Raw genomic sequence first — 27,074 nt, 5'->3', positions numbered from 1 at the left:
CTGTCACCGTCCTGGGAACTTCCTGGCCACAGCCAGGCAGACGTAGTGACCAGGCTTTGAAGCGAACTTACTCAAGTTTACTCAGAAATGTGAACCAAGAGCTCACTAGCGAGCCGTTCTCCCTAAGGCAAGGCTGAGGGGCTGCTGAAGTCAAGGTTTCCCGATTTACGTTTGCAGGTTCACCTTCCTCCCTCCCCCTGTCTCTTTTGGACTCACAGTCCAGAAACCCAGAAAGTTCTCATGTAAGATAGAAAGATTTTCTTTATTAATGACCCCAACCGTATTTTAGATACAGGAGTTTTGAACTCAAATACCAGGAGAAAACAAGTTAAGACTGCATTATCCTGCAACTCATTACCAGTAACATACTGCAAAGCAAACAGCTTGGAAGGAGGCTGGAAGGGAAGGGGAGTGAGGGAGGGACGATAAAGAAAAGGAATTAAGTTGATCAAGTGGATTTTTCTTTTTCTTTTTTTTAATTCTTGGGAACTATGAAGTCTTTGCAAGCACAGCTCGTTTCTGCAGATTATTTTCCAAACGTGTACAAAATGGAACCAAAATGGAGAATCCCTTAAGAACCTGAAGAGGTGCAACATTAAAAGCTACGATTATCCAGTAGCAAGTGTTCCAGCCTTCAGTTGCCAGCCGCTTCCTCTTCCGGTTCCCAAGAGTTAGCGGGATGAAAACGTCTTCCCCCTTCAAAAGCAGAGACTGAGTGTGAAGGCTAGTTTTGGGATTGCTTTTCCTTCCACCCCACACCCCTGGAGTAGGGATGAGATCCCTAAGACATCAAGCACAAGGAGGAAAACTTCCATCACCTCTTTCTTCCTGTGGATTACTTGGGTACCAGAAAACACCTGTGGTAAGCCCATGAGAACGTTAAATGTACCAAGTAGAACAAAGATCATGTGCCCAGTTTCTGGATGGCCTAGGCCTCCTTGCATTTTAGACTTGGCTCAAATCTTTTCCTGGCAGAGAGTTCAGGCTCCTTCTACACAGCAGATAGCTTTTTGGGCAGCAGAGAGGCGCCACCTCAAATCTTTCACCATGGGGACAGAATGTTCAAAGCAGCAGCCCTCACCTACACTCTGGCTTATGGAATAGCTGCCTGACATTAGGTTTCTGAGTCGTGGTGTCCTGTTCTACCCAGGACTTCCCCACAAGGGCCATCTTTGGGTACATGCTGGTTCTCAGTGACAAGAGTATTTGGTAAAGCATCCTGGAAGCAAGAGCTGAGAACTGCGGGAAATTGGGGTAAATATGTGGGGGCTAAACTTTTTCTGCCCTGAATGTCTCACCCACCCTAAAATGAAACCATATTTTTTTTACCCCCCACCCCCAACAAAGAGTTCATGAGCATTCACTTCTGGCAGAGCGTTGTGGGGTGCTGACTGATGGCTGGCTTCTGACCCAGGGCCACTTCTGACAGCAGGCCCGCCACCCTATTCCACGCTGTTCATGGTTCTGCAGATACCCCCCCCCCCCCCCCGCTGTGCCAGGGAGTGTGTGTGTGTGTCCGTCCTGGCTTCTCCTGTCCAGCTGAACCAGTTCACTCCTACCCACCCTTAGTAACACAGTCTGGTTTACAGGAAGGATGTACTTGTCTACCTCTCCCTTCTTTCTGGGGCCCACCTCTGCCAAAGGGAGGTTTGGGGACAGAAAAAGGCAAAGCTGCTCTCTCTACGTCCTAAGGAGGGGTAAGGGCACTTTATTCATTTCAAGATCTCATTCTCTCCCCTTTTCCCCATCAGGACAGGGAGCTGTTCCTGTCCTTCAGGTAAGTGCACTCACTTTACAGTGGCTCCTACGAGAATACCCATTGGCTGTGTAATAGCGGGGAGAGAAGGCCTGTGGGGAGCTAGTGGGCAGTGGTTGCCTAGTGGGCTCATCTCCTGAATGGACAAGCAGTTATGGGTCTAAAGGTCAAACAGGCAGCCCCCTGACCACCTATTTATGATGCTCAGTATTTGGGGCGTGACAGGCTGGCCAGGCCAGGCTTCCTTCTGCTGCCTCTAGCTGCCTGTTCACCTTTCGGGCTCTCCTAACTGCCTCCTCTCCACTGGACCCTAGAAGTGGCACGAAACTGGCTGCCTCACACTCAAGGTCACCAAAGTGGTACTTAGTGAGAAAAGTGCTCCTGTGGAAGTATGCAGGAAACGGAAGGGGAGGCTGTAAACTCCAGAGCGGAGGCAAGGTTCTGGGTTCTGGATGTGTGTCTCAGTACATATACCCTCTTCTGTTTCCCCACCATCCCTCCCTCACCCCAATTTTAGGATAGGCCACCAGGCTGCAGAAGGAATGGAGCTGCCATTCTGTTGCCATGGTACCCAGCCACCTGTCTAAGCAGAGGATCCAGTTACAGGCTGAACACTACTCCTCAGGTTCTGGGTAGTAGGCAGAGCGCTACTACAGAGGAAGGCCTTTAGTACCAATTTCCTGACGAGATGATGGGCAGTCTCAAAAGCCTTTGCTTAAAGAAGTCAGGGGCAACTTTAACTGCTGATGTTTCAGAGTTGAAAACCCTCTGCTCAGGCGTGGAAGAGGGTTCCTCTCATCCTGTCAGGTGGCAGCAGAAACTAACTTGGTGGAAGAGGTCTCCCACAGCAGAGGAGGGACTTTAAAGCCTTGTGCACATACCTACCAAAGGTTACCTGGCAAGAGTACTGGGTGCTGGCAAATACACTGGCTGTGAGGGGTACAGGGAGCTCAGTTCTCCTCAAGACTTTAATTTAACGGGCACAAAAGATAGCAAATAAGCATCTATTACCTTATCTCAAGAACGGGACTGTCAAAACTTCACCAGAGACGGAACCAAGGCCTGGCACCTTGCCCAAAGACCTAAGTTCCTAGACTCTTGATCAAGAGGCTTCTCCTGCACACACCATTTCCAATCGCGATAAAGACAGCAACTGCTCATGCAAAATGCCTGCTAAGAAGCAGACCAGGCAAGAGAACACTAGGGTGTGTGCTTCCAGGGCTATTCACTCAACTAAATGTTCTTAAGCAAATTACTCCATTTTTCCAGCAGGAAGACCTTGAAAGGACCAGACTGACCTCTCAACTCAGGCCCAAAGAGAACACAGCTTATCTGGGTAAAAAGGTCTCTTTGTTTTTTTCTAGCTGCCATTCTTCTAGCTCACAAACACGTGGAAACAAGGAAACGGGGCTCCGCCCACTGAGAAGTGAAAACCTGTTCATGCCACCTCTAGTCTGCCAATACCCATGATTTCCTGCTCGGTGAGCCCAGGGGAGGAAGGTGGTCTTGCTGTGAGCCTGCCCTACTCACGTGATTGTTTTCATTTCCTTCTTCTCGGCATCTGGGCGTGCGCGGTTCAGCACCTTGAGGAAGTCAGATGTTTTTGCCCGCATACGTGTGTGAATATAGGCCTGAGGGCAAACACAATGGGTATTGAAGCAGAGCCATGTTCTAAAGAGACAGCTTTACTTTCATTAGAAGTCTGCAGGAACGTTTGGACACATCTATCCTGGGACTGGCACAGGGACTTGTAGGGAAGCTATGTGGAGTGGTGGTAGGGGAGAGGTGAATAAAGATCATGACTTCCTCGAGCCTCCAGAACCACCTACTTAGAGTTCACAGCAACAGCCTGGACTACAGGAGGGCTCGTTATGCTGTCAGCTCTGGCGGAGAGTGGCCGGGGCACCGGAGCAGAGATGCCGCGCTTCCTCTCACCTTGGAGCACTTGATGTGGTAGTGCAGGTAGTCCCGGAACGTGTGGATCAGGTTGATGGTGTTGTCTCGAGCACTGGCATTGGTGTGGCGAGGGAACAGCACTGAGGGAGGGGGCACACACAAGGAGTCAGCGTGTAACGCCAACGCCAGAGGGCGGGAAGACCAGCAGCCCAGTCAGCTCCCATCTCCTGCTTAAGTACAACCCCCCATTCCCCAGGCCCAGGCTGTCGGGGTTTTCTCCGTGATATGAGGCAGGGATAAATACCACAGCCAGGGCAGGTGCCCGTGAGTGCACATGGAGGACTGCGGAGCACTGAGGAAGAGGAGGAGATCATGGCCGAAAACTGAGCTCCCCAAGGGAAGGGCGTGGTCCTAGGCAATCACCCCAGGTCTGGATTCTGTTACCGTGCACTCCCAAAATATGAAAACCTGGCCTGCCACATGCCCACTAGCTCCTGCCTCTGCAGCTTACCAATCTCTTTGAAAGGTGATACCACTATGTGGTGGTAACTTTGGAGAAGACACTTTACCTTAAGAAATCAGGACTAGGAAACAAAGCCTGCCTGTCCTACGTCCTTGGTGCTAAAGTAGAGTAGGCCTTCAGAGAAACTAGATTCCAGTCAAGACCCTGTATTCTCGTGGTGAAAACCAAACACTAGGGAGAATAAAAACTGGAACTCTCTTCATGAGGGTGGTGAGGAGATGCTGCTTTGGATGGGGGCTGAGAAAAGCCCTTCTGTGGCCCCTCCCCCCCAACTTTGGCTTCTTGAATCCTCTCTATTTCCTTCACCTACTCTACTCAGTGGTCTCCCCACCAGCAAAACCCTCTGGGTATGAGGTTTTGCTGCGATGCAAAGGAATGCCTCATAAGAAGGGGGGGGGGGCCCTGTTGTCAGTGTGCCCTGAGGAGCAGTGACCGCCCGGACACGAGACACTACACTGTCCAGAAGAACTGCAGGCGCTGCCGACAGTGAGTTTACCGCAGTCTGTGCACCACATAGTGCTGCCGACTGAACTATGACAGGCAGTGAACTTTAAGCCGCACCCCAACCTCAAAGACAGTGACTGGGAGAAAAAAAGTGTAGCTTAGATTTAAAGAAATAGGGTAAATCAATTCATCACTAACAAACTGGTATACCTTTAGCACTGAGGTAATTAAAGAAAACTCCACCAAAGGAGACATTAGCGGCATGCGGCGTGGCGTACACACACACTGACATTCCACACCGTCAGCTCTACCGACGAGCCACGCCAGCGCACTAGGCTGAAGCAGCTACAAGATGGGCATTTCTTCAGTGGAAAAGTGGAATAAGTGAATCACGGCTGGAGCTCCAGCTTAATACCAAGAAATGCCAAATGACAGAGAACTGCCACTCAGCTGCTTAGCAATGCGTAACTCCCAACACTTGACACCAGAGGCTACCCTTTTTCCCCTTAGGGTTCAAGAAAAACCCTAAGGAAAACGGAGAGATGACTACTGTACACACCTGTAATTAGCATCTCGTGACACCCCTTCTACAGTCACAGCAATGGCAACAGAAGAGTCTGGGATGCTGCTTTTGCACCCACCCCCCCAATTTTGACAAAGGTCTGTCCAGGTGAGGCAGTCTGTAGTACCTGCAACACGAACACATCAGAGGACAAGCATGGCAAGCCCACCCTGCTTACCAAAGGTAATGTAGCCAATGTTGTCACCCACAGCAGCATCCGTGTCTTTCAGCTCCAGAGGCGGCTCCCTGTGGCTGAAGAGGACCTGTGGGGCTGTGTGGCTGGCTCTGCGTCCTTCTTTGAACTCCTGCCAAGATAAAGGAAAAATAAACAACACCTAGCTTTGCATGACGGTGGCCAACCAACCGGGCCACACTGGTTAGGGCCAGCCTCTGAGTTTTATGAGCACTAAAAGGATGTTTAAACAGTCGCTCTTTTACTGCTCTCAAATATGACCTCTTTATATTGCCATCTCCAGCAGCCTTGGGCAGCTGGCTGCTTTCTCTGTGGAATTCCCATGTCTTTTCTACAAACTTCTACTTGATATCGCACTATTCATTAATGCAGCTGGCTTCCCTACCACGTTGTGAGTTCCTCAAGCCAAGGATTCTGCTTTATTCCTATCTAGCTATTCCTCTGTCCTTCCAAGAGGCTGTCTAGCACATGGGTTGCTGAATGAAAGGAAGCACTTCTACCCTAACTGATTTAGTGTCTACATTGTATAGGAAGGAGCAGAAATTGTTCCCAGTTGTCTATTTGTTTAGCAAGCCCCCAGCAAATTAAGGGCAAACAAAGGAAGGGTAACACTTGAGGAGTTCTAATTCCTAGCCTGGGCTCTCGATGGGTGGAAAATAAATCAATATAACTATGTTAGGTTTGCTCCCTTTTGATTTTTGTTCCCCAAAGGAAAAGTATTTGGAGAGGCAGAGAAGAAGTCAAGATCATCCAAAATGGAAACTTCTAAAGCAAAACTCCTGAGACGGCCCATCTCTAGTTAACACCTTTCACTCTGCAAAGGGGTTGGGAGGTTTTCTAACACCTACTGATTTTGCTCTTCAGCCCCTGGGGAGAAGAGACCAGGTAACAACCAACGCCAGCCATTTTCTTGTGTTTAGTAAGCTTCTAGAAGGCTGCAACTCACTTACACATGTGGCATTCAAATCCAGATGGTGTATTATAAATCCGAGGTGACTTACTACCATTTCATCAGTTCTGTATATAGAAAATACGGTAATACCTTTAAGACTTGGTTAAGTGCTTCTGGTTTGGGACTGTCTTTTAACAAATCTCATGTCTTTCTCTGTGGTTCTCTCTCTTAAATAACACTTAAAAACCAACCAGCCAACCAACGCACCCACGTAACTCCGTTAGTGTCGGTTACGCGTGCACCAGCAGTACTGCCTGTTCCCTCCCTCTGGCTACGCGGTCTCGAGCACCACGACACTGTTTCTCCCTCCCACCACAGCACAATTCGTCACAGGCACCCAGAATACATGCAAATGCCTGCAGACATTTAGTGTATGACACAGGCAGCACTCTAAATCAGAAGCACAAACGCGGCCTTTTATAACTGCTACTAGGACCAGTGGCTGGCCACGGATGGTCCATTTTTCATGTCATGAAAAACTACAGATGGTAAAAAGACTTATGTTTAAAACTGTAAAAAACTCACATCAGACGAATGGCTAATTTCCCTAGTATATGAAGAAATTGAGATCAATAACCCAATAGAAAAATGAGTAAAGTACATGAAGAGACATCTCACAAAAAACCCTTTAACATAAGACAAATGTTCTGACCTCAATCATAAGAGAACACAGATACCATTTTTAATCTATCAGATTGGCAGAAATTCCCAAGCTTGACCACACACTCTAGGGAAATGGGCATGTTAATACATTCTAGGTGGGAAGAAGATGGTATGACCTCTGGAGGAGAGCTTGGCAATATTTACCAAAATTACAGACTTTGACTCTGTTCCCAGGTCAGGAAAATATCCTCTAGATATAACCACATATGTATACAGGTGGCAAGGGTCCTTCAAATAACATCTTCACAACTGCCTGAGGAGGCAGGTGGCTTGTGTCTTGTCCGTCAACATATAAAAACCAGTGGTTTCCACTAACTTTTCTTAGTTACAGACTTTGAGATCAAATAATATGGGAAAACTCTGGTTTACCATATTTCAATCTCTAAAAGTGTTGTTTCTATTGCCTCACATGGAAGCAGCATTCGAATGACGACATCTACCAGACTCTCGTTGCAGGCATACACATCAGCTTCTGTGCCTGCAGAGATAACGCACCAAGCCAAGCACCAGACCATCTGTGTGATGGGAAACAGAAACTCCCTGTCTTTTTTTGAAAGGCCGTAAGCATCCCTCAGAGTCTGTCTGCTAAATGACAAATGCAGGAATTGTGTTCTGACCAGGCTGGAACTGCATGCTGGCATGGGAAAGCCCACAAAAGCCCACAGCAAGTGTAATAGTGACCCCGAGGGACTTTAAACAGTGTCCCAGGTCACAACATTCTATGCTATGCACCCCCTGTTTTCCCTTCTTCTAGAAATTTAAAATAACTAGGCCCGGGAGAATGCTCAGATGACTTATTTTGGGAAATATTCCAGCAGAATCAGTCTAGGTTTCTATGGTCATTTTGAATAAATTACCCCAGTCTGTGAAGTCGGAGAGGGAGGCAGGCAGACGGCTCCCCGAGCACACAGCCTCGTCACATGCCAGCCGCCACATGTGCCTGCACCGTGCCAGGCCTGTCACGGACTGGGGACACTGCCAGTGCAAGAACGCAGCAACGCGTCTTCCCTTTGGGCAAGGCCCCTGTCACACACACGCTGAGGGAGGAGTTGACTTTCGTACACAGAGAAAGAACACACAAAATTTCTCCTAGGGAACAAACCTCAAGTACACGCTCTAAGTTAAGGTCTGTTTAAGGTATAAAAATAAGCTAAGATGTCACCTGGCAGAAAATGGAAGACTGGTAAAAAACCAGCCAAATCTAAATATATAGTTCATAGCTTTTAAAATTAGTTCCTCAGATTGGAGTTACCCCAATTTCTGAGCTACTGCATTTAATTCCCCTGTCAAGTCTGCCTAAAACCATATGAAGCGCCTGTCTAGAGGCTTACATTTTGGGCCCAAGATATATATATATATATATATATATATATAGCTACACACACTCTCTCTCTCTCTCTCTGTCATAAAGTTTAATACTCTGAAGTGCCGGGAGTAGTAATATCCCAATTTTTCTGCATAGGAACTCCCAAATTAGTTTGATTCATTAGCCTAAACACAAAAAGCCATAGAGGGACAGAACTGAGGAGACCACTTTTGAAGATTTCCCTCGCCACTTAATTAAGTACCCTCACTTTATTAAGCACAACCATTTTTCAACTCTATTTGGCAAAAATGACTTTGTTCCAGAATTCTTAAATCTCGTCACCCTGCCAAAGAACAGAACGAACATACAAAAGGTTTTTGAAAATTTAACCACCGTACTAGAGTTAGAATGCAGAGCTATCTCAGAAACCAGTCTGGATACCACTTCACCAGCCAGCAACTACTGAGCAGGCAGCACGACAAGGCTATGATGGGTGCATGTACCCCCGCTGCTACTTCTGCTCGCTCCTCATAGTAGATGACCTTCCTGCGAAGCAGGCATGCTACGCTGACTTCAGTCAAACCCAGGCCAATTCTCTTCACTATCATTTCAACAACTCTACCCTATTAATGTATTATCTACTAAAGAACTTTCTACAGACTCCATTCTGAAAGGACTTTAGGACCAAACCAAGAACAGACCTTGCCAAAAATCTGAGGAACACAGGAGAACAGAAAATGTGACCAAACTTAATTTTTTCCCCCACCTTATTTTTTTTACTGTATTTTTTTCCATTACCATTTAGTCCCCTTATACCGACACCCCCCCTTAATGAAACTTCAAATCAAAGATCCCCAATGCAGGAAGGATGCTTGTAAGTTTAAAACTCAAATCACCATCTAGTCCAGTACTGCAAAGGCTAAAACCACTAAGAAAAGAAAACGTTCAGTGAGTGTGGTGTAGGCTGTTTGTTTAAATCTTCAACAAGTTCCAACACCAACACAACTACCAGCTCTCTCTCTCTCTTACTGTTGTTCAAGTACAGTTGTCTCCATTTCACCCCACCACAGCCTCCCACCCTCGAACCTACCCCTTCTAGCTTTGTCCATGTGTCCTTTATACATGTTCCTTGATGGCCCTTCCCCTATCTTCCCCATTATCCCCCTCCCCGCCCCCCTCTGGTTACTGTTAGTTTGTTCTTTATTTCAATGTTTCTGGTGGGTTTTGGTACCAAGGTATAGATCACCATGCCATGGTTTCCCGCAAGACGCCTGCTCCATACCTGCATGAACACCTTTCCAATGACCACATCGTCGTCATCCTTAAACACTGTGCTGAAGACTACTGTGACTCTGTCCTTTTTAGACTCCACGTACCTGAGGGGAACAAACCCATGAGTGAGCACAGAATCAGAATGGGGTTTTGTTAAGAACTCGATCTGCAAGTGAAGCAGGAGGGTAGTCTCTTAATTCATAAAACAAGGTGTGCCCAGTAAGACTAAGCAGACATGGCCAACAAAGCCGGTGTAACAACGCATGGCCTGAGAGCGGCAGATGAAAATCACCAAAGTAGATGTTATTACCTTGTCTATACGGTATAAAATGGGTCTAGTGTTAGTGGCTGTCTGCGTTCCACTCTGAAAAATTTCTTTCCTTATATACTATGAGGTTCACAGCATGTAGGTGATCCAAGAGTTGCAATTAACACAGAACCTCTGCTTGCTGATTATCTAGGCTATACATTACTGAGGGGGACTCAGAACAGTGGTGCCTTAAAGGAAAGCACTGGGTTCTCTTTTCATCCTTTGCCAACTTTCAATATCTGGAGCCTAGGGTAAGTGCCCCCCTCGCCCCTGCCCGATCATACATCCTAACTTAAAGAAGTCACAGGAAGATACTTTGGGGGGCTCACACCACAGACTCTAAGGTTTGACCTAGCTGTATGTGTTTTCCTAAGTGCATGTGACCGCCATGCCTAGGCTTCAGGACCAAATTCTACACTCACATGGTCTCATCATCTCTATAATGGATGACTGCCCTGTTCTCGCCTTCCTTGCCCTCTTCTTGGAACTGGAAGTATTTCTCAAAGACAGAGGCAAAGCAATTTCGTTTCAACATGCCAGCCTGATGCACAATGGAATCCTTGGATGCAGGCAGATTTTCAAGGTCGTACAGTAAAGAGACATTGTATCCTGGAAGGGAAAAAACACACAGAAGTTATATTATTTAAAAAAAAAAAACAAAAAAACTTTCCAAGTTCTAATGACCTCTTATTTTATCTCAATGATGATATTTTTAACTCCAATGGAATGTTTCCATTCCCATCCACCTCATAGGACAAATGAAATAAAACCTCAATTGTTAGCAAACACTATGCAAAAATTTGAATCAACTTTGAAGATGTCTGATTACAAGAAAGAAATGGGAAAAAGTCATACTCTGGGAACTTTGACTAGACATTTAATGTTCCAGACACAGCTATGAGGGGGACTGTATACGCATGCTACCAAGCTGTAATGAGTTACATTTTCCTCTGGGGTTTAATGTGCCCAGTGCCAACAAGCTACATAGTGTTTTGATAATAAAACATATCCCCTTATGTGCCATTGCAAATCCTTTGTGGGAGGATGCAGGATATGGAAGAATCTAGAAATATATCTCCATATATCCCAAGTAGCTTTTATTTGTATACACTGTAAAATTTTCAGGGTTTTAAAATATTTTACTTCATTTATCTCCGTAAGAATTCTTTGAAGCAGGAAGGTCAGACATGGTTTATTCTCATCTGAGGGAAAGAGGCGGAAGCAGGCAGTGGGCCACGACAAACGCAGTACGATACAGAGGCAGAGGCAACTGAATAGAAGTGGATCCCAATCCTGGCCTTGCCGCTTTAGTGACCTTGAACAAATTGCCTAACCTCTACAATTCCTGTATCTGTTTTTTTCCTCATTAATTAAAAAAAAAAATAAAGGTTTTATTTACTTATTTTTAGAGGGGAAGGGAGAGAGAAGGAAAGGGAGAGAAACATCAATGTGTGGTTGCCTCCCTCACGCCCCACACCAGGGAACCTGGCCCACAACCCAGGCATGTGCCCTGACTGGAATCAAACCAGCGACCCTTTGGTTCATAGGCCAGCACTCAATCCAGAGCCATACCAGCCAGGGCCTTGCACCTGTCTTTAAAAGAAGGGTGGTGAGATGGGGAAGACTACTGGGGGACTTAAGAGAAAGTGCAGTATGTAAAAGTGTTTGGAACTGAAGCATCTAGAACAGTGGGTCACCAATAAATGGGACAGAACAGGACTAAGCTCCAAGTCTGCTGACCGCTGCACTATCCTGACTCCTTACAGCATAGTGGATACAAATTCCAGTGAACAAGTAAACTGGCACACTTGATAATACAATGAAACGATTAACATGCACCAAAAGGCCTATAGATGATTTTGTAGGAGTATCTGTACATCATCAAGGATACTTTCATTAATTCTAGGCAACTGAAGGGATTATTTTTACCAGAACTGCATGGATTTCACAATGCTGAACATCTTAAACCTTTATGTAGTACTTTGTTACTACTTAATTATTTCCCAAGAGCATTCCTGAGGTCTGTGTTTTTTTTGTGAGTTTATCCTCCTTGAGAGCACGAGTTAGCTCAATCTCTGTTCTAGGTAGTACTTAGCACATTTTTGGCCTCCAAAATTAAATAATTATCAAGCACCATTCCATTTTAGGGACCCAAAAACCAAAGAAGCAGACTACAAGATTAGATTAAAAAATTTAAAAGTCGAGGTTTGCTAGTTTTAAGAAGCCAAATAAAACAAACTAATTAAAACTACTGCTAAAGCCAGACTTTAAGTAAGCCTCCCGATATGAAAAGAACATACTGAGGACAGAGAAAAGTAAAATCTAGTACGGCCTGCTAATAAGCTTCCCAAACTTGCCCAGGTAAACCCACAGAGAAGGAGAAGGAACGATAGTATTTTCATCCGCTTTCCACTTGTGTGAACACAGGCCTGCAATCTGGCAGTGTCTGTGTGTGCTTTAGAGGGAGGTGGGGAGAAAGGCCCAGGGACCGAAACAGAAGCTCACTCTGGTTGTTCTGACAGATTTTAGGATCTGAGCTCTGACAAGCATGCCCAAGAACTCCTGCATCATTTTTCTGTTAGTTCTGTTTCTTTCTGAAATGTTCCGTATTCCTCTTACAGTGTTATTTACCTTTTGGTTTTAATATACTATGCACCGATACCATCAATTTGGGGATTAACACATTTTAGTATTTGTGGACTACAGCCAAAGCTCCCATCCACAAATTCTCCTAGTTTCAAGTTACATTCCAGAGACAACTGTCTGTATTTGATATTTTGTTTCCAGAGTAGCATGTAGGAGACAGAGAAAGTATTCTAATGGGAGTGATGAGGTAACTGTTGCAAATAAGGAGGAAATAAGGAAGCAAAAGTAACTGCTGTTAAAAGAAAATGACAGACACATCCCCCTTCTTAAAACAATGTTAATCAAGGCACCTCAGCACCGATATTTAACAACCATTATACTCTAATGGTGTTACTACTTGGTCCTGACTGTGGGGCCCAATTGAATGCCTCAGAATTTGAAACTCACTTAATCATAGGCATGAAAATACTGTTTTTTCCACTTTAAATTTCCTTTAAAGCACTGTAACATAACCATTTTAATCAGGGATGGCCACAGTGCTTTTTAATATCTCTGGCCATTTTTGTTATTTGAAAACGTGAAAACAATTTTGAATATTCCTTTTTCTTCTTCAAATGTGCAGTGTACAGAAAAAGGTATACTAGGGGTTGGGCTTGGAATCAATAATTGCTTAGTCTTCTCAAAAGGCGTCTTTTAAAAAAAATTTATTGTTATTCAATTTTTAGTTGTATGCCTTTTCTCCCCATCCCTCCACCCCACCCCAGCTGAACCCACCTCCCTCCCCTACCTCCACCCTCCTCCTTGATTTGGTCCATGTGTCCTTTATAGTAGTTCCTGTTCAAAAGGCATCTTAATCACCACAAACAAAGGTGGCTCTCGGGCTAAGAGATTAGGCTGAGAGTCAACTGGCCCCTTTAAATAAATGTTAAAAACACATTATCAGTCCTGTACACCACAATATATATCATTATTGGACAAAGCAAAGCCCTTAAAAGCTATTTTTATTGATAGAGTTGAAGTAGGAACTGGGATAATACAGAAATATCTGTGAAACAACAGTTAAATGAAACCCTTTGGCTAAAAAAAGCACAGTACAAACAGGACAGGTCTACTTCCATGTCATTCCAGTCACGCACATCAGTACATACCTGATTCTGGATTTACCAAGTAACTCCCGTACACTCTCTTTAGTAACTAGAAAACACAAGAACAAGGATGTTAGTCCAAAGGCTATGGTAATTTCATTATTTTTTAAAGCACTGTCCTTGCCAGACTTCTCCTGAGCCAGCATTCTTTCTTGCATTCGGTGGATGGGAAACTAGATACAGAGGAGGCGGTAGATTAATCTGAATTTCCAAGCAAGTCACGCACAGCACTGAGATTAAATCCAAAAGGTAAGGCTAGGATCTGTTTTTCAATCAAGGCTCAACCTTTACTCTTTTAGGACTTGGTCACACTCTTAGTATGTTCTCCGTTCTCCTCCGGAGCATGTATTGCACATAACCACCTCTTTTCAGCAGAGCAGGACGCATGCCAAGTGAGTATTGATATTAGTCAGCAGATAAGTACAGGTAGAACTACTAACCCAGGTAAGTGAAGAGATAAAACCAGAATGGGAACTGATTCCAGTTAGCCAGCTTATTGTGTATGCTTTAAAAATTACTTAGCTCGTGTATGCTTTAAAAATTATTTAGCTCATCACCAGCTTTTTAAAGGCAAAAAACAATGGATAATTGAATCCTAACCAGCTACTTATACTGGTGGGTCCACAGAAGCATGTACTCCCTAAATGTCTTTTTCCTCAAAGCAATACTTCCAGTTTTGGAGTAAATGATAAAACCTTACTCGTTCCTACATGCCAGCACTGCTGCACCTGGTGGCAATTCCTAGGTTGGCATGGTTTAAGAAACAAACTTTTTATTTGGAAGCAACAGTTCTGACTTCTATGGGACACATTAAGCACTAGAAAGGCTGTTATTTGGAAACAGAAAAAAGTAAATAGTATTTTTTTGGTATTTTGTAGTTTTTGTACACGAATAGACAAAACGCAGAAACGGTTTATTATTAACCCTCATTAGGGAGGAAAGGTGTCATCACTATTCCACAAGAAGGCGAAACCAAGGCCTACATACCAACCACCTCAGTAGTACAGTAGGATTTCTCCTGCAGATTTCCGTTCCTAAGCATCCGATTTCTAATTCTAGTTTCACCAAACACACTAATGATCCTCTTACATTTTATGGGATACCAAAAAAGGGCACTTAACCCATGGCAACCTAACAGATGAAAAGTGAACAAAAGCACAGTTTTTTTTGTTTATTTTAAAGATTTATTCATTCATTTATTTTTAGAGAGGGGAAGGCAGGGAGAAAGAGAGGGAGAGAAACATCAATATGTGGTTGCCTCCTGTGTGCCCCCCACTGGGTACCTGGCATGCAACCCAGGCATGTGCCCTGACTGAGAACTGAACCAGCGACCCTTTGGTTTGCAGGTCAGCACCCAACCCACTGAACCACACCACCCAGGGCCACAGTTTTAATTGTAGAAATGATATGTGCATGTTTTAAAGAATTCCACTAGCCAGTGGGAACCACAGGCAGCCACAGAGGGGTGCCCCTGTGAGCAGGCACTCCCTCCTGTGCACTGTTGTGGCCTCTGTGCCATGTGCAGCACACCAGGACATCAATACTTGTGAGCATCAGGGTTTTTCCTCTAACCTTATTTTCAGCATACTCTCTAGAAACTAAAAAAAAAAAAAAAAAAAAAAAAAAGCAGCAAACCATGTATTTTATGTCCCATTTGATAAAATTATCACATGGTTAGGTTCCCCGTGCCCCCATTCTGAAGTATTCTTTAATATTCCACGTATTTAACCATTTCCCTTTGGCTGGAAGAAATTCTTAATCTGCAAAGTCAGATAATAGAGTGGACCTCAAAACATGAATCAGCGATCACATCTGTTTGTATAAAGGCAGAAGATAAATGCCACATAGTTCCTATATGGTGACCATAGAGCCACTGTGAGGTGTCTTTTGCACAGAAGAGGAACTGAAGGGGAGAGGTTCACGGTCAGAGTTTATTGATGGCAGAGTTCTGACCTCCAGGTGTCTTATATACCACTTCTCCTAAAGAGTTTGGGGTGGGGGGGAGTAACATGCACACCCTTTACGAATCTTTACTAGCACCCTGCCTCTGAGGAACAATTCTGTACTGTGTGTACTACTGGTATTTGGAGGAAGGGGAGATCAGACATGGGAGAAACTGTAGCTCCTAAGATTTAGTATAATTCCAAGGTTACTAAGTTAATATTCTGAGATCTAAGAGGCTCTCAGAGCCAAATTTATACCACATTCAACTCCTCTGCTCCCTCCCCTTAGCCAAACCAGCCAACGCTCCCCTATTTACTTCACTTGCACTTTTAACCATGATTCACTTTTCAATTTGTGCCCACTCTTCCAACCTGACACTGGGAGATGGGTGTAGGCAACCTATCAATCATCCCCATCAGACCTTCCCACCCTCCTGGCTGAGGTTTTCTGCCTTGAAAAAGGTCTGTGACAAAGTAACAAGATTCCTGTGGTTATCACAGGCTGGCCAATGTTTAACCAACCCAGGGAGCCATTTACTGTGCACTCTGCTCCAACAGTGTTACTTACTCCACCCACTTGAGTGGGTGGAGTTGGTTCTTTGACCCTTGTGGTAGCTGTAAGAATAGCAATGTACTCTGGAGGTCCATTGTAAGGAAAGCAGACTGTAGAGAAAAGTTAAGAAATCCATCTTAATGAACATTTTCTTTTCTTTCCAAAATTATTATTGCACCTAGATCTTTACAGAGAGACTGCCTTCAGAGATTTATCACATAGTTGGGTTGTCTGTTCAATTGTTTAACAATTCTTTTCAGGTTGTTATTTTATAGGTAATCTAAAGCAGGACCTCCTTAAACAGCCACTTATTTCTTCTTGCTCTTCATCTGGTAAAGAGAAGAATTAGCTACTATCTTTTATATAATATAATCCTCTACATGCTTTATATGAGAAGATCTTTCTCCTGAAGCTTCTGTTTTCCAGGTAAAATAACTATGAATACAAATTCTCTACACATTTCTTCTTCCTTTGAACTTAAAGAGGCAAATCAGAAAAGATTTGGACTCTTCCCTTGAATTTACGGGGCAAATCAAATGCATATGAATAACCAAGGAAAGTGACTGCCTATGGCTCTTGGTATTGTTTGGTTATCATACAATTTTGGGTTTTTTTTTTTTTTTTAAGATTTTATTTATTTGTAGGGAGAGGGGAAGGGAGGGAGACAAAAGTTGATGTGCAAGAGAAACACCTATCGGTTGCCCCTCGCACGCACCCAACTGAGAACCTAGCCCGCAACCCAGGCATGTGCCCTGACTGGGAATCGAACTGGTGACCCTTCAGTTTGCAGGCTGGTGCTCAATCCACTGAACCACAACAGCCAGGACCAATTTTAGTTTTTAAACCCCCAAATTACTGAGATTTTGATCACATTTTTTTGCAAACAGCCCTTTCATCACATAAATTTTAAATAATCAAAACCTACTACTCTTAATCAGAAAGAAAATAGAAATGGTAGTATCTTCATTCACCAGATTAAGGAGAACCTAGCTTGTTAAATGAAAAGATATTTGAAAACTGATTCAGGAACTGAGTCATACTTCCTGCTTTGAGACCCAACCACAATGTGCGCATGCTGGTGTAATAGCATTTTCTTTCTTCCATAAATGGCTCTCCCCAGAGCAAATATAGTTCAACAGGAACCAAACCTGCTACTTTAACTATCAAAAGAAGCCAGTGAATAAGGCATGGCCACCAAAAGTTTCACAACGCATGGACATCCTTTCTTACTCTCCTAAGGCAGACATAAGGAAGAAGAGAGATACTTAAAGAGGCCAGCTCTAAAGAACATTAAAAAATTTAAAGGGAAGACCTGTGTCTAAATTTTCAGAATGAAAAATTACGATTATAAACTTTAAAAACTTTTTCTGGGAAACACTCTTTTTACATCATTATGGGAAATGGGAGTCAAGAGCCCCTGGCTTGGTGAGCCAGCTGTCTAGGGTGGCCAGTCCCAGGGGCAGGAGCTCAGTGTCATGGACCTTCTCCGAGTGGGAAGCTGTCACTAAAAGCTGAGGAAGAAACAAGAGCCCCAACGAAAATGACGTGGAACTTACCTCATCAGCACCGTGTGCCTGAAGCTCCTTGTAGAATTTCAAAGAAATACTGACCATCACTTTTGTTTTGTCTCCATTAGGGTTTGAAATATGATAGAGGACTCCATCAAAATCTGTGAGTAAGTGAGTAAGAGAGCTTAACTTGGGAATGAGGAATAAAATTTCAAAGCGCCTATCTGTTGCAGGTCACAAGAAAGTCCCCCGTATAAGAAGGCATATAAATGTTAATCAGCTTAACAATAACCCACAACCTTCGGACCAACTAGAAGGCATATAAATAAGATGGCATTTATTTTAAATCCATGTGGGCAGTCAGCAGAAACACTGGGATAGCATTGTTAAGTACCTACCTCTTTGCTTTTTTCTAAAATTACAAAGCTAGTCTTACCTTAATCACAGCTTAGTGCTGGAAAAAATTTTTAAAAACTTTTATTGTATTTTAAATATGCATAGCAGCAAAAAGAACAGTATAATGAAGCCCTGTCCCTATTATATGGCTTCCACAATTATCAACGCATGGCCAATCTTGTTTCATTTAGACACCCCCCACGATGATTTATTCTAAACCAAATCCCAGACATCACACCATAAATATTTTAGAATGTATCTCTAGAATATAAAGAAGACTTAAAAAAAAAAGTGTAATTTTGATTCATTCACACTGGACAGCTACTGTTGTGTCAGCTGTTGTCATTTTTTTTTTTTAATTTGACAATCTAATTAAGGGAAATGAGGCCAGTGTCCTGACCAGTCAGGTACTGCGTGCTTTAAAAATTCTTAGGGCACACTGGTTGAAAATTGCTACTTTACAGGATTGAGACAAAGACACTTACCCGCAAATGTTACTTCTACTGCTTCTGGTTTGTTTCTGTAAAACAAAAGTCCCTTAGATAAGATAACTGTATTGATGCTTGCCTTCACGGGGACTTGCAAAGGCTCCTGAGCTTTATTTAAGATTAGACCACTCTGTATCATGCTCACTGACCATCAGAATACACAATCCATGTTCTCATGCACCTGAACTGCTGCATTTACTTAAGGTAGAGGATAAGAAAAGGAAGCGGGACGGATATAGCTTTTGTTCTCCAGCTGATGTGGAATCTCTGTTGTGGTCGGTGCTCACCTTCAACTTTGAATTCACTAAGACCAGGATACACACGTTTGTTTTTGTGGACCACAAGACATCTTTTGGTCAATGTCTCCTCCACAGGACAGTAGAGATGGAGGTAGTACATTCAGCAGGAAAACTGCTAAATAGAATACAGGATGCTTTTAATTTATTTAAAGTGAAAGGATGATTTCGGGCCATAAAACAAAGCAGAAGGTTCTATTCCACTTCAAAGACAATCTGTAAGTCTTCCTACACATCTTTCCTTTCCCTCTACATCATCAAAGTACTCACTGCTCTCCACGAAGCCACCTACCCCGGACCGGTTGTACCCTAGTATTGTTTTGTAATTCCAGTGCTGTACTTAGAAAGTGCAGCACAAAACAACACTGCGAAACCATGAAGAACAGTCAAGACCCCTGTTTTCCAACTGTAGCTTTTTCATCAGGGCCATGTTTTCAGATAAATTAATACCCTTACATCTTTATTTTCTGACCTACCCATCAATAAAATAAAATGGGAGAACACAAGTGCTCCTACTTACCTCAGAACTGCTGAAGAAAAAAAAAGAGAAGAGACTAGCCCTGGTTGGTGTGGCTCAGTGGACTGAGTGCCAGCCAGCAAACCGAAGGGTTGCTGGTTTGATACCCAGTCAAGGAACATACCCGGGTCGAGGGCCAGGTCCCCAGTAGGGGGCGTGGGAGAGGCAACCACACATTGATGTTTCTCTCCCTCTCTTTCTCCTCCCTCCCCCACTCTCTAAAAATAAATAAAACCTTTAAAAAAAGAGAGAGAAGAGACAGGAAAGAACCTACCACGGAAGGCAATGACAGCCTCACACTTGCTGTGCCCTTCCCAGTTTAGCCTGGTACATGGACTTCTATTTGACAAATGCTGAGTTATTATCTACAAGGATGACAAACATCCTAGCTATAAAAAATAATGGTCAATTAACCCCCAGAGAAAAGCTACTTTACATGCTCTTCCCACTTCTCAAAGCCCAATGCTAGGAAAATGAAAACTGTTTTATCACCTAGCTATCGCTAACTCAAAATAATTCCACCTTGTTTTATGGGCTAGTAGGCAAGATAGACATATTTTCACATTTATTTTTGCCTAACTTGTTCAAGACCTCACTGCTCCCTCACCTGAAAAAGGACCCAAGACAGAGTTGCCCTCCAGGGTTGCTGGGAAATAACAGAATATGTAACATGGTTTATTACTGTTTAAAAAGCTGCTGCACAGGCTCAACACCACCCTTCAAGGAAACTGGCTTCTATTGAGCATAGGTTAGCTCTACTGAAAAACCAATCCATACACATCACATACAAAGTTCCACCTTGCTTCTTCAAAGCCATCCACATGACTTAGGACAAGCACTTTGGGTGCCTTCAAGAATGGAAACATCAAGTGGGTTTATAAAAAACACTGAGTTTAGAATGTGACGAAAAAAGAAAACCTGAATGAAAATTTAAATTGCTTCTGATCTTTCATTTGAAACACTAGCAAAGGGTAAAGGTAAGGAATGACCAACAACTGTTCCTCACCTCCAAGAGCCCTGACCAGCATGGCTCAGTAGGTTGAGCGTCATCCCACAAAGCAAAAGGTTGCCAACTGACACCCGATCAGCCTGGCTTGGGGCACATGAAGGGGTTGTGGGCTGGTCCCCAGCTGGGGTGTGTGCGAGAGGCAACCAATTGATGTTTCTCTCCCTCCCCCTCTCTCTAAAAACAAACAAACAAACAAACAAACAAAACCTTAAAAAAAGAATAGAGGAGCAAAGAAGAAAGAAGTGCAAACTTTAATCTATGGCCCATCTGAATAAGATATTAAGAGGTTGCACGCCAGGGGGAAGCCCTGAACTGTACTTCCCGGGGGAAGGCTGGCTGAAGGGGTGGAGGGTTTATAAAGTCCACATTGCATCATGCAGTAGGTGGTGGATTTTTTTTTTAATCTTTAGGCTTTAACTCAGCCAATGAAGAACCAAGTTCCTCACTCTCCCACTTCATCAACAGACTGAAAAGAATCAACTAGAAATAAATCACCTTAGGGTCCCAAGTTATAAACATTTTGACTCTGAACTTTTGCATTGCTCTAGTCCCGTTAAGTTCCCGGAGCACAGATCTCCAGGGGGAGAAGTCGCTAAGATCCGTGCTAAGTGATTTGCTGCCCGACTTGAGAATATTTGTCAAATCACCACCATTAATATTTTAGTTTACTATTTATGGCTGCAGAAAAGGTTGCAGAGGAGACAGACTACAGAGAGAGCATTAGGCCAAAAGAGTCTTTCTGAGAAGTCATCTGGGAGTTAGAGGTCTGAAAACTCTGTGTTCCAACAAGGAGACCATACTGAGTGTGAAACACCCTGTACCAGGATCGTGTCTCAATTCCAAGACCAGGTGGTGGTGTTTACTCAGCTGATTTAAAAAATCATGGAGCAGAGGGGTGTAAGATTGGTCTGGGGAAAAGTGTGCCACTTAACAGGCAGAAAAAAATTAATGGTTATGTTCTGTTTTACCATCTGCTGAAGTTTCAGATAGTGGGGGTGAGTTTAATCACAGAAAAAGCAAGTTCCTCAGAGTTGACTGTTCAACGCAAGTTCTACCACCTACTGGCTATGTAACCACAGGCAAAGCTACTCAAATACCGCTGAGCCCAGGTTCCTTTTCTAGGAAATGGAGAGTTACAACGTTGTTGTGAAGACTAACTGAAATACTATGTAGACAGCAAAGTTTCCCAATTAGTTTTATGTCTAAGTTAATAGATGTGCTGAGGTAGTGATCTCCACAGTCCACATGCAGGACCGGCTGCAGGACCTTAAGGCCAGACCGTTTACCTAAATGCACCATTCTGCGTGTGGCATATCATACAGAAGGTCAGGAATCACTGGTGCGGGATGCACCCGCACAGTGCTCAGCACATAACCTACTCCCCCCGAATCCCATGAGCCCTAGTTTTCTCCACTGTAAATGACAACTGCTATCTGTCGTAAGTGCACATCTGCCATCAAATGATGCCATGCTAAAGCTTATAGCAAAGTGCCTGGTTCACAGAAGGTGACCAATACATTAGTTTTTCCTCTAGGTGATGTCTGAGGAGACCAGACTCTGAAGCCACAGCAGAGGGAGAGGTTCTGCGACTACGGTAATTCCCAGAAACAGCAACGGATCCGCAGTGCAAGGAGAGCCCCCACTGGCGTCGGACTTTCTGTCTGGAGCCCTAGAAGGAGCCAGCTGAAGAAGTCCTCAGGGTTACTGACTGGACAGCACAGATGCTAAAACATACTAAATTCATTCAGTTGGGTTTCAAGAACTATTCTTAAAATTTTTTAGAAAAAAATTCCTTCTATTGTTTCTCTAAGGAAGCTTCTAGAATGTCACTACTAAGTCAATTAAGAAAACCCTAGCAGCATTATTATCTAATCCTTTGAGTTTTTACTCCCAAATGTATCCAATTCCCTTTGCACACTTAAGTTCCTCTTCTACTTATCCTTTCCGTAAACTGAATTAGAGGAATTACTGAAAACCTTTATCTTACTATATAGGTTTTTGATCATTTTCCTCTATAAGGCTCCCATCATGCTTTTTTGAGTAAAGCCTACAAAAATGGATATTAGATAAGAGGTGGTCTTACTCTCTGCTAAAGCCATATTTCAAAATATGGAGAAGAGGACCTAAAAGGCAATTCAGATGATGTCAGAAAAGCAATAAAGTCCTAAATAAATTAAGAACCATTCTAGCTGGCTTCATCCACTCCTTCAAGAAAACATTTACTGAATTGCCTATCTATCCTTCCATCCATCCATCCCCCCACCCCCATGCAGTGAGGACTGGGCGTGGGGGAGATGACTAAAACAATAAACCTTGCCCTGAAGGAGTCATTAGTCGGTGGAGTGTAGCTCCGGGGCTTCACGCACAAAGCAGTCCCAAGGAGGCCAGAGGACAGGCAGCAAAGTGTGTAACTATAATGACCTGTGTGAAAGACCAAACATTGCCTTGGCCAGTCAGCCACTACATTCCAGTTCTTCTAAATGCTTAAATAATGTCCTAATTCCAAGTCACTTCAAACCAGTCTGTCTCTCTGAGGACATATGCAGCATATTTGGCAATGAGAACGAGGTATCAGCAAGATTTAATTTATTCCTTTCTCAAATTTCTCCTCCCACAGTCCTCGCCCACCCCAAATGGCACTGCTTGCTTATTGAGCTTCACTCCCCCTCACAGAACCAAAGCACCCCACGATATGCACAGCTGTGGCAAGGAGTGAGCATGCACTTAAAATCAACAGCAATTTGTATCTGACAGCATTTTGTCAATCTTGGACTCTGGACTCTTACTGACTAAGTCGACAGCCTAGCTTCTAAGGCTGGAAAGGTTCTTGGTGTGTATACAGTAACAAAAGAATGAAATTAATTGGCCAGATTACTTGGGCTTTAATTGGGGGTCTGGGCAAGAATTCCTGAATGAAAAGGCAATGCTGTTGACAAGACCTGCATGTGAGGTTATTTGCAGTGTTGAGTATAGTTTTTTAATCAGTCATATTTTCTTAGTTTGTAGGCTACTGGGAAACAATTTACCAATAATTATCATTTTGTGAGGATATATGAATCATTCCAAAGCCACTCTCCCAGGAGTGTGGTAGGAAAAAACAAAAAGCAGTATGTTTGGAATGATTCTTAGGCTTTGTCAGAACTGCCTCCAAATTAAAATATTACCATGACCAAATGTACTCTTCAACAGTTTAGATGAGAGACAAAACTGCTTTACCCAAAGGAAGTCTAGACTTTTAGGAGGATGCCACAGGCTAGGAGATCCAACAGGATGACCCCAGATGCAGCATTTTAAAAAAGATCAAATTTACAAGGAAAGCCACTGCAACTGTGCTCTGAAGTCTATGCCACAGAGGTGTTTTAAGACTATCTCATGCTCACATTTTCGGTGGCTGTACGAGTGCCGTCCACTAGAACATTCTGCAATAATGGAAATGCGTCGTGTGTGCTGTCCAAACACAGCAGCTACCAGCCACGTGCAGCAGCAGAGCACCAGATCTGTGACTAGTGCGAGGAACTTAGTTTTAATTTTACTTCACCTTAATTCTTGTATTTAAACTTAACTAGCCACACGCAGCTACTGGCTCTCACATAGGACACTGCAGAGTTGGAAGATTCACTCCGGAAAGGTGGCTCTGAACCATAATTTCCCCAATTGGTTTGCTCTGAGAAGACTACAGCATTGTGGAACTGACCTCTGCAGCCGGGTCCACAGGCAAAGCCTTTCAAATCTCCAGGGTTTTCCTTCCAAGTTACGCCCTTTCCTTAATGTCTTTCTCTGATCTTCACCCCAACATGTCTCGCCCCTCAGCTACCTTTGCCAAAAGGCTCTCAGAAAGGCCCCCTTTTTCTGTTCCTGCTGGTGGAGGGCACCGGCAGGTTCCCACAAAGGCTTATGATGATCATATTAGCTGTCCTTTGCTGGAAGTTCTGCCCTAGGCATGAGCTTTGACCAATACTTCACTGCTGCCTCACCTTACTGGTAGGCCTGGAAATTCATGCTAGGGTTTAGAAGCAGGATTCCGCTGGGTGTTAATATGTACAATCCCAGGAAAGCCCTGCCTCACAGGCTGAGTATCATGGTCTCTTCAAACATTTTCAAAGTGCTCTTCAGCAGAATATATTTGGAGGCCACTTATTTAAAGTCACATTCCAAAGGGAAGATGGGCCAGTATAAAAGCCAAACCTTGCTGCCCTGCCCCAATACCTGACGCTGCTACAACAGACTTTGTAAGAAATGGCCTAGAAGTTCCAACTTAGGCCTTCCAGACTTGAGTGACTACTTTAATTCCTCTAAAATGGTTAGTTGCTCTTTTTAAGAGTAATTTTCTAAAAACAATTGAGCTGAAGTTCTGGATAATGGGCTACATTTTGTAATCACAAGTTAGTAACACACAAATAGATGTGACCGGCCTCCCACACTACAAGGCATGCTTCCACTTGAAAACGCACAGGCATTTATCTTGTAGATCAGCTTATAACCGCCCAGGTCTCCTTTCGTTACTAGTCTGGACTTGAGCATGCACTTAAGATCAGCTGTGAAAATGCAGAAGTTAATTAACTTCCTCTTATGTGCTACACTGGCTCACAAAGTAGACATCAATCCCCCAAAATAAGACTGAGCTAATTCGCTGGAACATTTAGAATGTAAAGGAACTGATAACTGGAGGCTTAAGACAAGAAGCAAGTTAGCCTAAAACATAGGCACTGCACCCCCGGCAGGAAACAATAGCTGCAGCTCACGGCCTGCATTACTTTAAGGAAAGTCATGCTTTGTTCTACAGATAAAATCTGTGGCCTTAGAAGAGATAGGAGGCACAATACAGCCAATTTAAGCAGTGGTCAGAATTTTTTTAATGTCTCCAAGCCACAGGTTCGTCGGATCACTTAGAATTTCCCTTCCACTAATTCCTCTCCCATCTATAGATCTCCAAGAACCTACTTTCCTATTACTAGTCCCCTGTGCCCCAGAAACAGTGTGCACGTATTTCCTCAACTGTGCAACCAAAATGTAAAACCCCATCTTCACAGATGGGGAAATGAGGCAAAGGGACTAACCGCAGGGTACCCAAAATTAGAAGCTGAAATTCCCTGGCTCATGTTTTAAAAGCAAAGCAGCTTCAGGGGAGAAGGCTGTCTTCTGCCGATTCCTGTGTTTGACAAAGAAGGCTGCCTTGGAAATTGGCCCTAAACCCACCTATAAAAAAGGCCAGTGGTAAAAAAGCCTATCTAAGACCTCTATAGACTCCGGTGGCTTTCGAGTTGTACCTGTGCCAGGGAAGACCAAAGAAAAAAAATCACAGACCAGGGGGCTGGTCCCGAACGTAACAGATAATCAGATGAAGCTAGTGGGAGGGAAAAAGAGGGGAACCTCAGAAGGGAGATAAGGAAGGGGTGTGGATGGGGAGACTATCAGCTCTGCTTGAGAAACCTCTCACAGTAAGTAGGGTTCAGGGAAGGGAAACCAGAGAGATCGCGTTCTTCCGGCAGCAAGACTGGGTCTGCTTTCAGTCTTGCCTCCTGCTCCTTCATTCAGATGAGGAGCTGGGGTGGTGAACGAGAAGGCTGGTAAAGATCTGGGCCTGCGTCTGCTTCCCTCCTCCAGCCCCGGGAATCCCGGAAAACTCCTTCCAACCCAATCCGAACGGGCTGTCTTCGGGGTCCCAGCGATGACGGGGAACAGGGACGGAAGTGGTCCCATGCTTGCTACAGAGGGCAATGAGATCCTCCTGTGGGAGTTCCGCGCAAGCTGCGCTCGCGTTCCACAGGTCTCCTGCCCTTTAGCACGCGCACTGCTGTCCGCTCACTGCTTCCGCATCCCTCCTCTGAGCCTCTCCCCGCGCATCTCTGCCCCTCACCCCACCGCACCCAATCGCCTCCTACGTCTGCTCCGCCGGGGCAGTCCCTGCACCCGGCCAGGTCCCCCATCTCTCTGCTCCACGTCTGGGGGGCTGAACACTGTGGATTAGCAAGGGTCAACCCCGCCTCCTCCGCAACCCTCCGGCCCCGGGCGCGAGCTCACCCCGCGGCCGCGTTCTCGAACTTGAGCGCGAGCGTCTCCTCGATGATGCGGTTGTTCACCTCCAGCAGGATCATGGCGGCGGCTGCCCCGGGCAGGGAAAGGAGAAACAAGGGCGGGTGAGGGTGGGCAAGAGAGGGAAGGACACAGGGAGCGGCCCTGCTGCCCCCTGAGGAGGAGGGCTGGGTGGGGTAGGAGGTTAGGGAAGAAGGGGAGAGGGATCGGGGTGGGGGGAAGGGGAAAACGCACGCAGTGGCTTGCGCACAGACTGACTGTGGAGACACCCACCCACTCGACCGACCTGGCCCCAGAAGCCTGAACCCGCCTGCCGAGCCGCCGCCGCCGCCTCTGCCGCTGCTGCCGCCTCACCCACAAGACCGGTCCCCGCCCAGCCCCCGGCTCCAGCCGGCCACTTCCGCTCTCACACCCACTTCCGCTCGCCACCCGGACGCGCGGCCCTGCGGCGCCATTTCCGCTCCGACCCCTCGTGCGCGCGCGCAGGTGCGTGCGCGGGGAGAGGAAACGGAGGCTCTGCTTGCGCACGCGCGATGCCGCCCTCCCACCTCCAGTTTCCTACAGAGCCCCTCGAGTTCTACCTCTGTAAGTCCCGCAACCCGCTGTGGCTTCCCGAGGACCGCCACACTGTCCCACTTCTCCCTCCCGCTCGCTGGTCTCGGAGGTCCAGCTCCACCCTTCCGGTCTTGTCATTTCAGAGACCTCGCAAGTAGCTTGTCCTTG

The 27,074-nt window shown here is 44.9% G+C and overlaps 1 protein-coding gene across 4 annotated transcripts; it reads right to left on the bottom strand.

Annotated features, from left to right (window-relative positions):
• Positions 1–243: 243 nt before the first annotated feature.
• Positions 244–26,756, bottom strand: ARPC2 (actin related protein 2/3 complex subunit 2). 4 transcript variants are annotated; one of them, XM_045198161.3, is made up of 12 exons: positions 26,638–26,695; positions 26,340–26,421; positions 18,784–18,907; positions 18,494–18,528; positions 17,661–17,773; positions 13,612–13,657; positions 10,300–10,486; positions 9,578–9,671; positions 5,360–5,486; positions 3,692–3,792; positions 3,287–3,387; positions 244–696 (listed from the first exon to the last, which is right to left on the bottom strand). In XM_045198161.3, exons 5-12 carry the CDS (start codon positions 17,715–17,717, stop codon positions 672–674), a joined length of 738 nt encoding a protein of 245 aa, XP_045054096.1. In that variant the 5' UTR covers positions 17,718–17,773; positions 18,494–18,528; positions 18,784–18,907; positions 26,340–26,421; positions 26,638–26,695; the 3' UTR covers positions 244–671. The 4 variants fall into 4 exon arrangements, with proteins under 4 accessions (XP_045054096.1, XP_045054095.1, XP_024419634.1 ...); XM_045198160.3 differs by having other exon boundaries at positions 18,784–18,910; positions 26,638–26,694; XM_024563866.3 differs by lacking the exon at positions 18,784–18,907 and having other exon boundaries at positions 26,638–26,756.
• Positions 26,757–27,074: the final 318 nt, after the last annotated feature.

The sequence above is a fragment of the Desmodus rotundus genome, chromosome 2 (assembly GCF_022682495.2).
Source record: "Desmodus rotundus isolate HL8 chromosome 2, HLdesRot8A.1, whole genome shotgun sequence".
NCBI lineage: Eukaryota > Metazoa > Chordata > Mammalia > Chiroptera > Phyllostomidae > Desmodus > Desmodus rotundus.
Note: the sequence above shows the minus strand (reverse complement) of the source record. Positions and strands in the feature narration are given on the sequence as shown.

Bases quoted from the DNA above. Each gene is read 5' to 3' on its own strand.
- ARPC2 (XM_024563866.3), bottom strand. From the start codon at position 26,413: ATGATCCTGCTGGAGGTGAACAACCGCATCATCGAGGAGACGCTCGCG. The intron at 13,658-17,660 runs GTAAGTTCCACG...TGTGTTTTCTAG, and splicing joins AGGCACACGGTGCTGATGAG to TTACTAAAGAGAGTGTACGG. The intron at 3,793-5,359 runs GTAAGCAGGGTG...CCCCTCCCTCAG, and splicing joins CATTGGCTACATTACCTTTG to TGCTGTTCCCTCGCCACACC.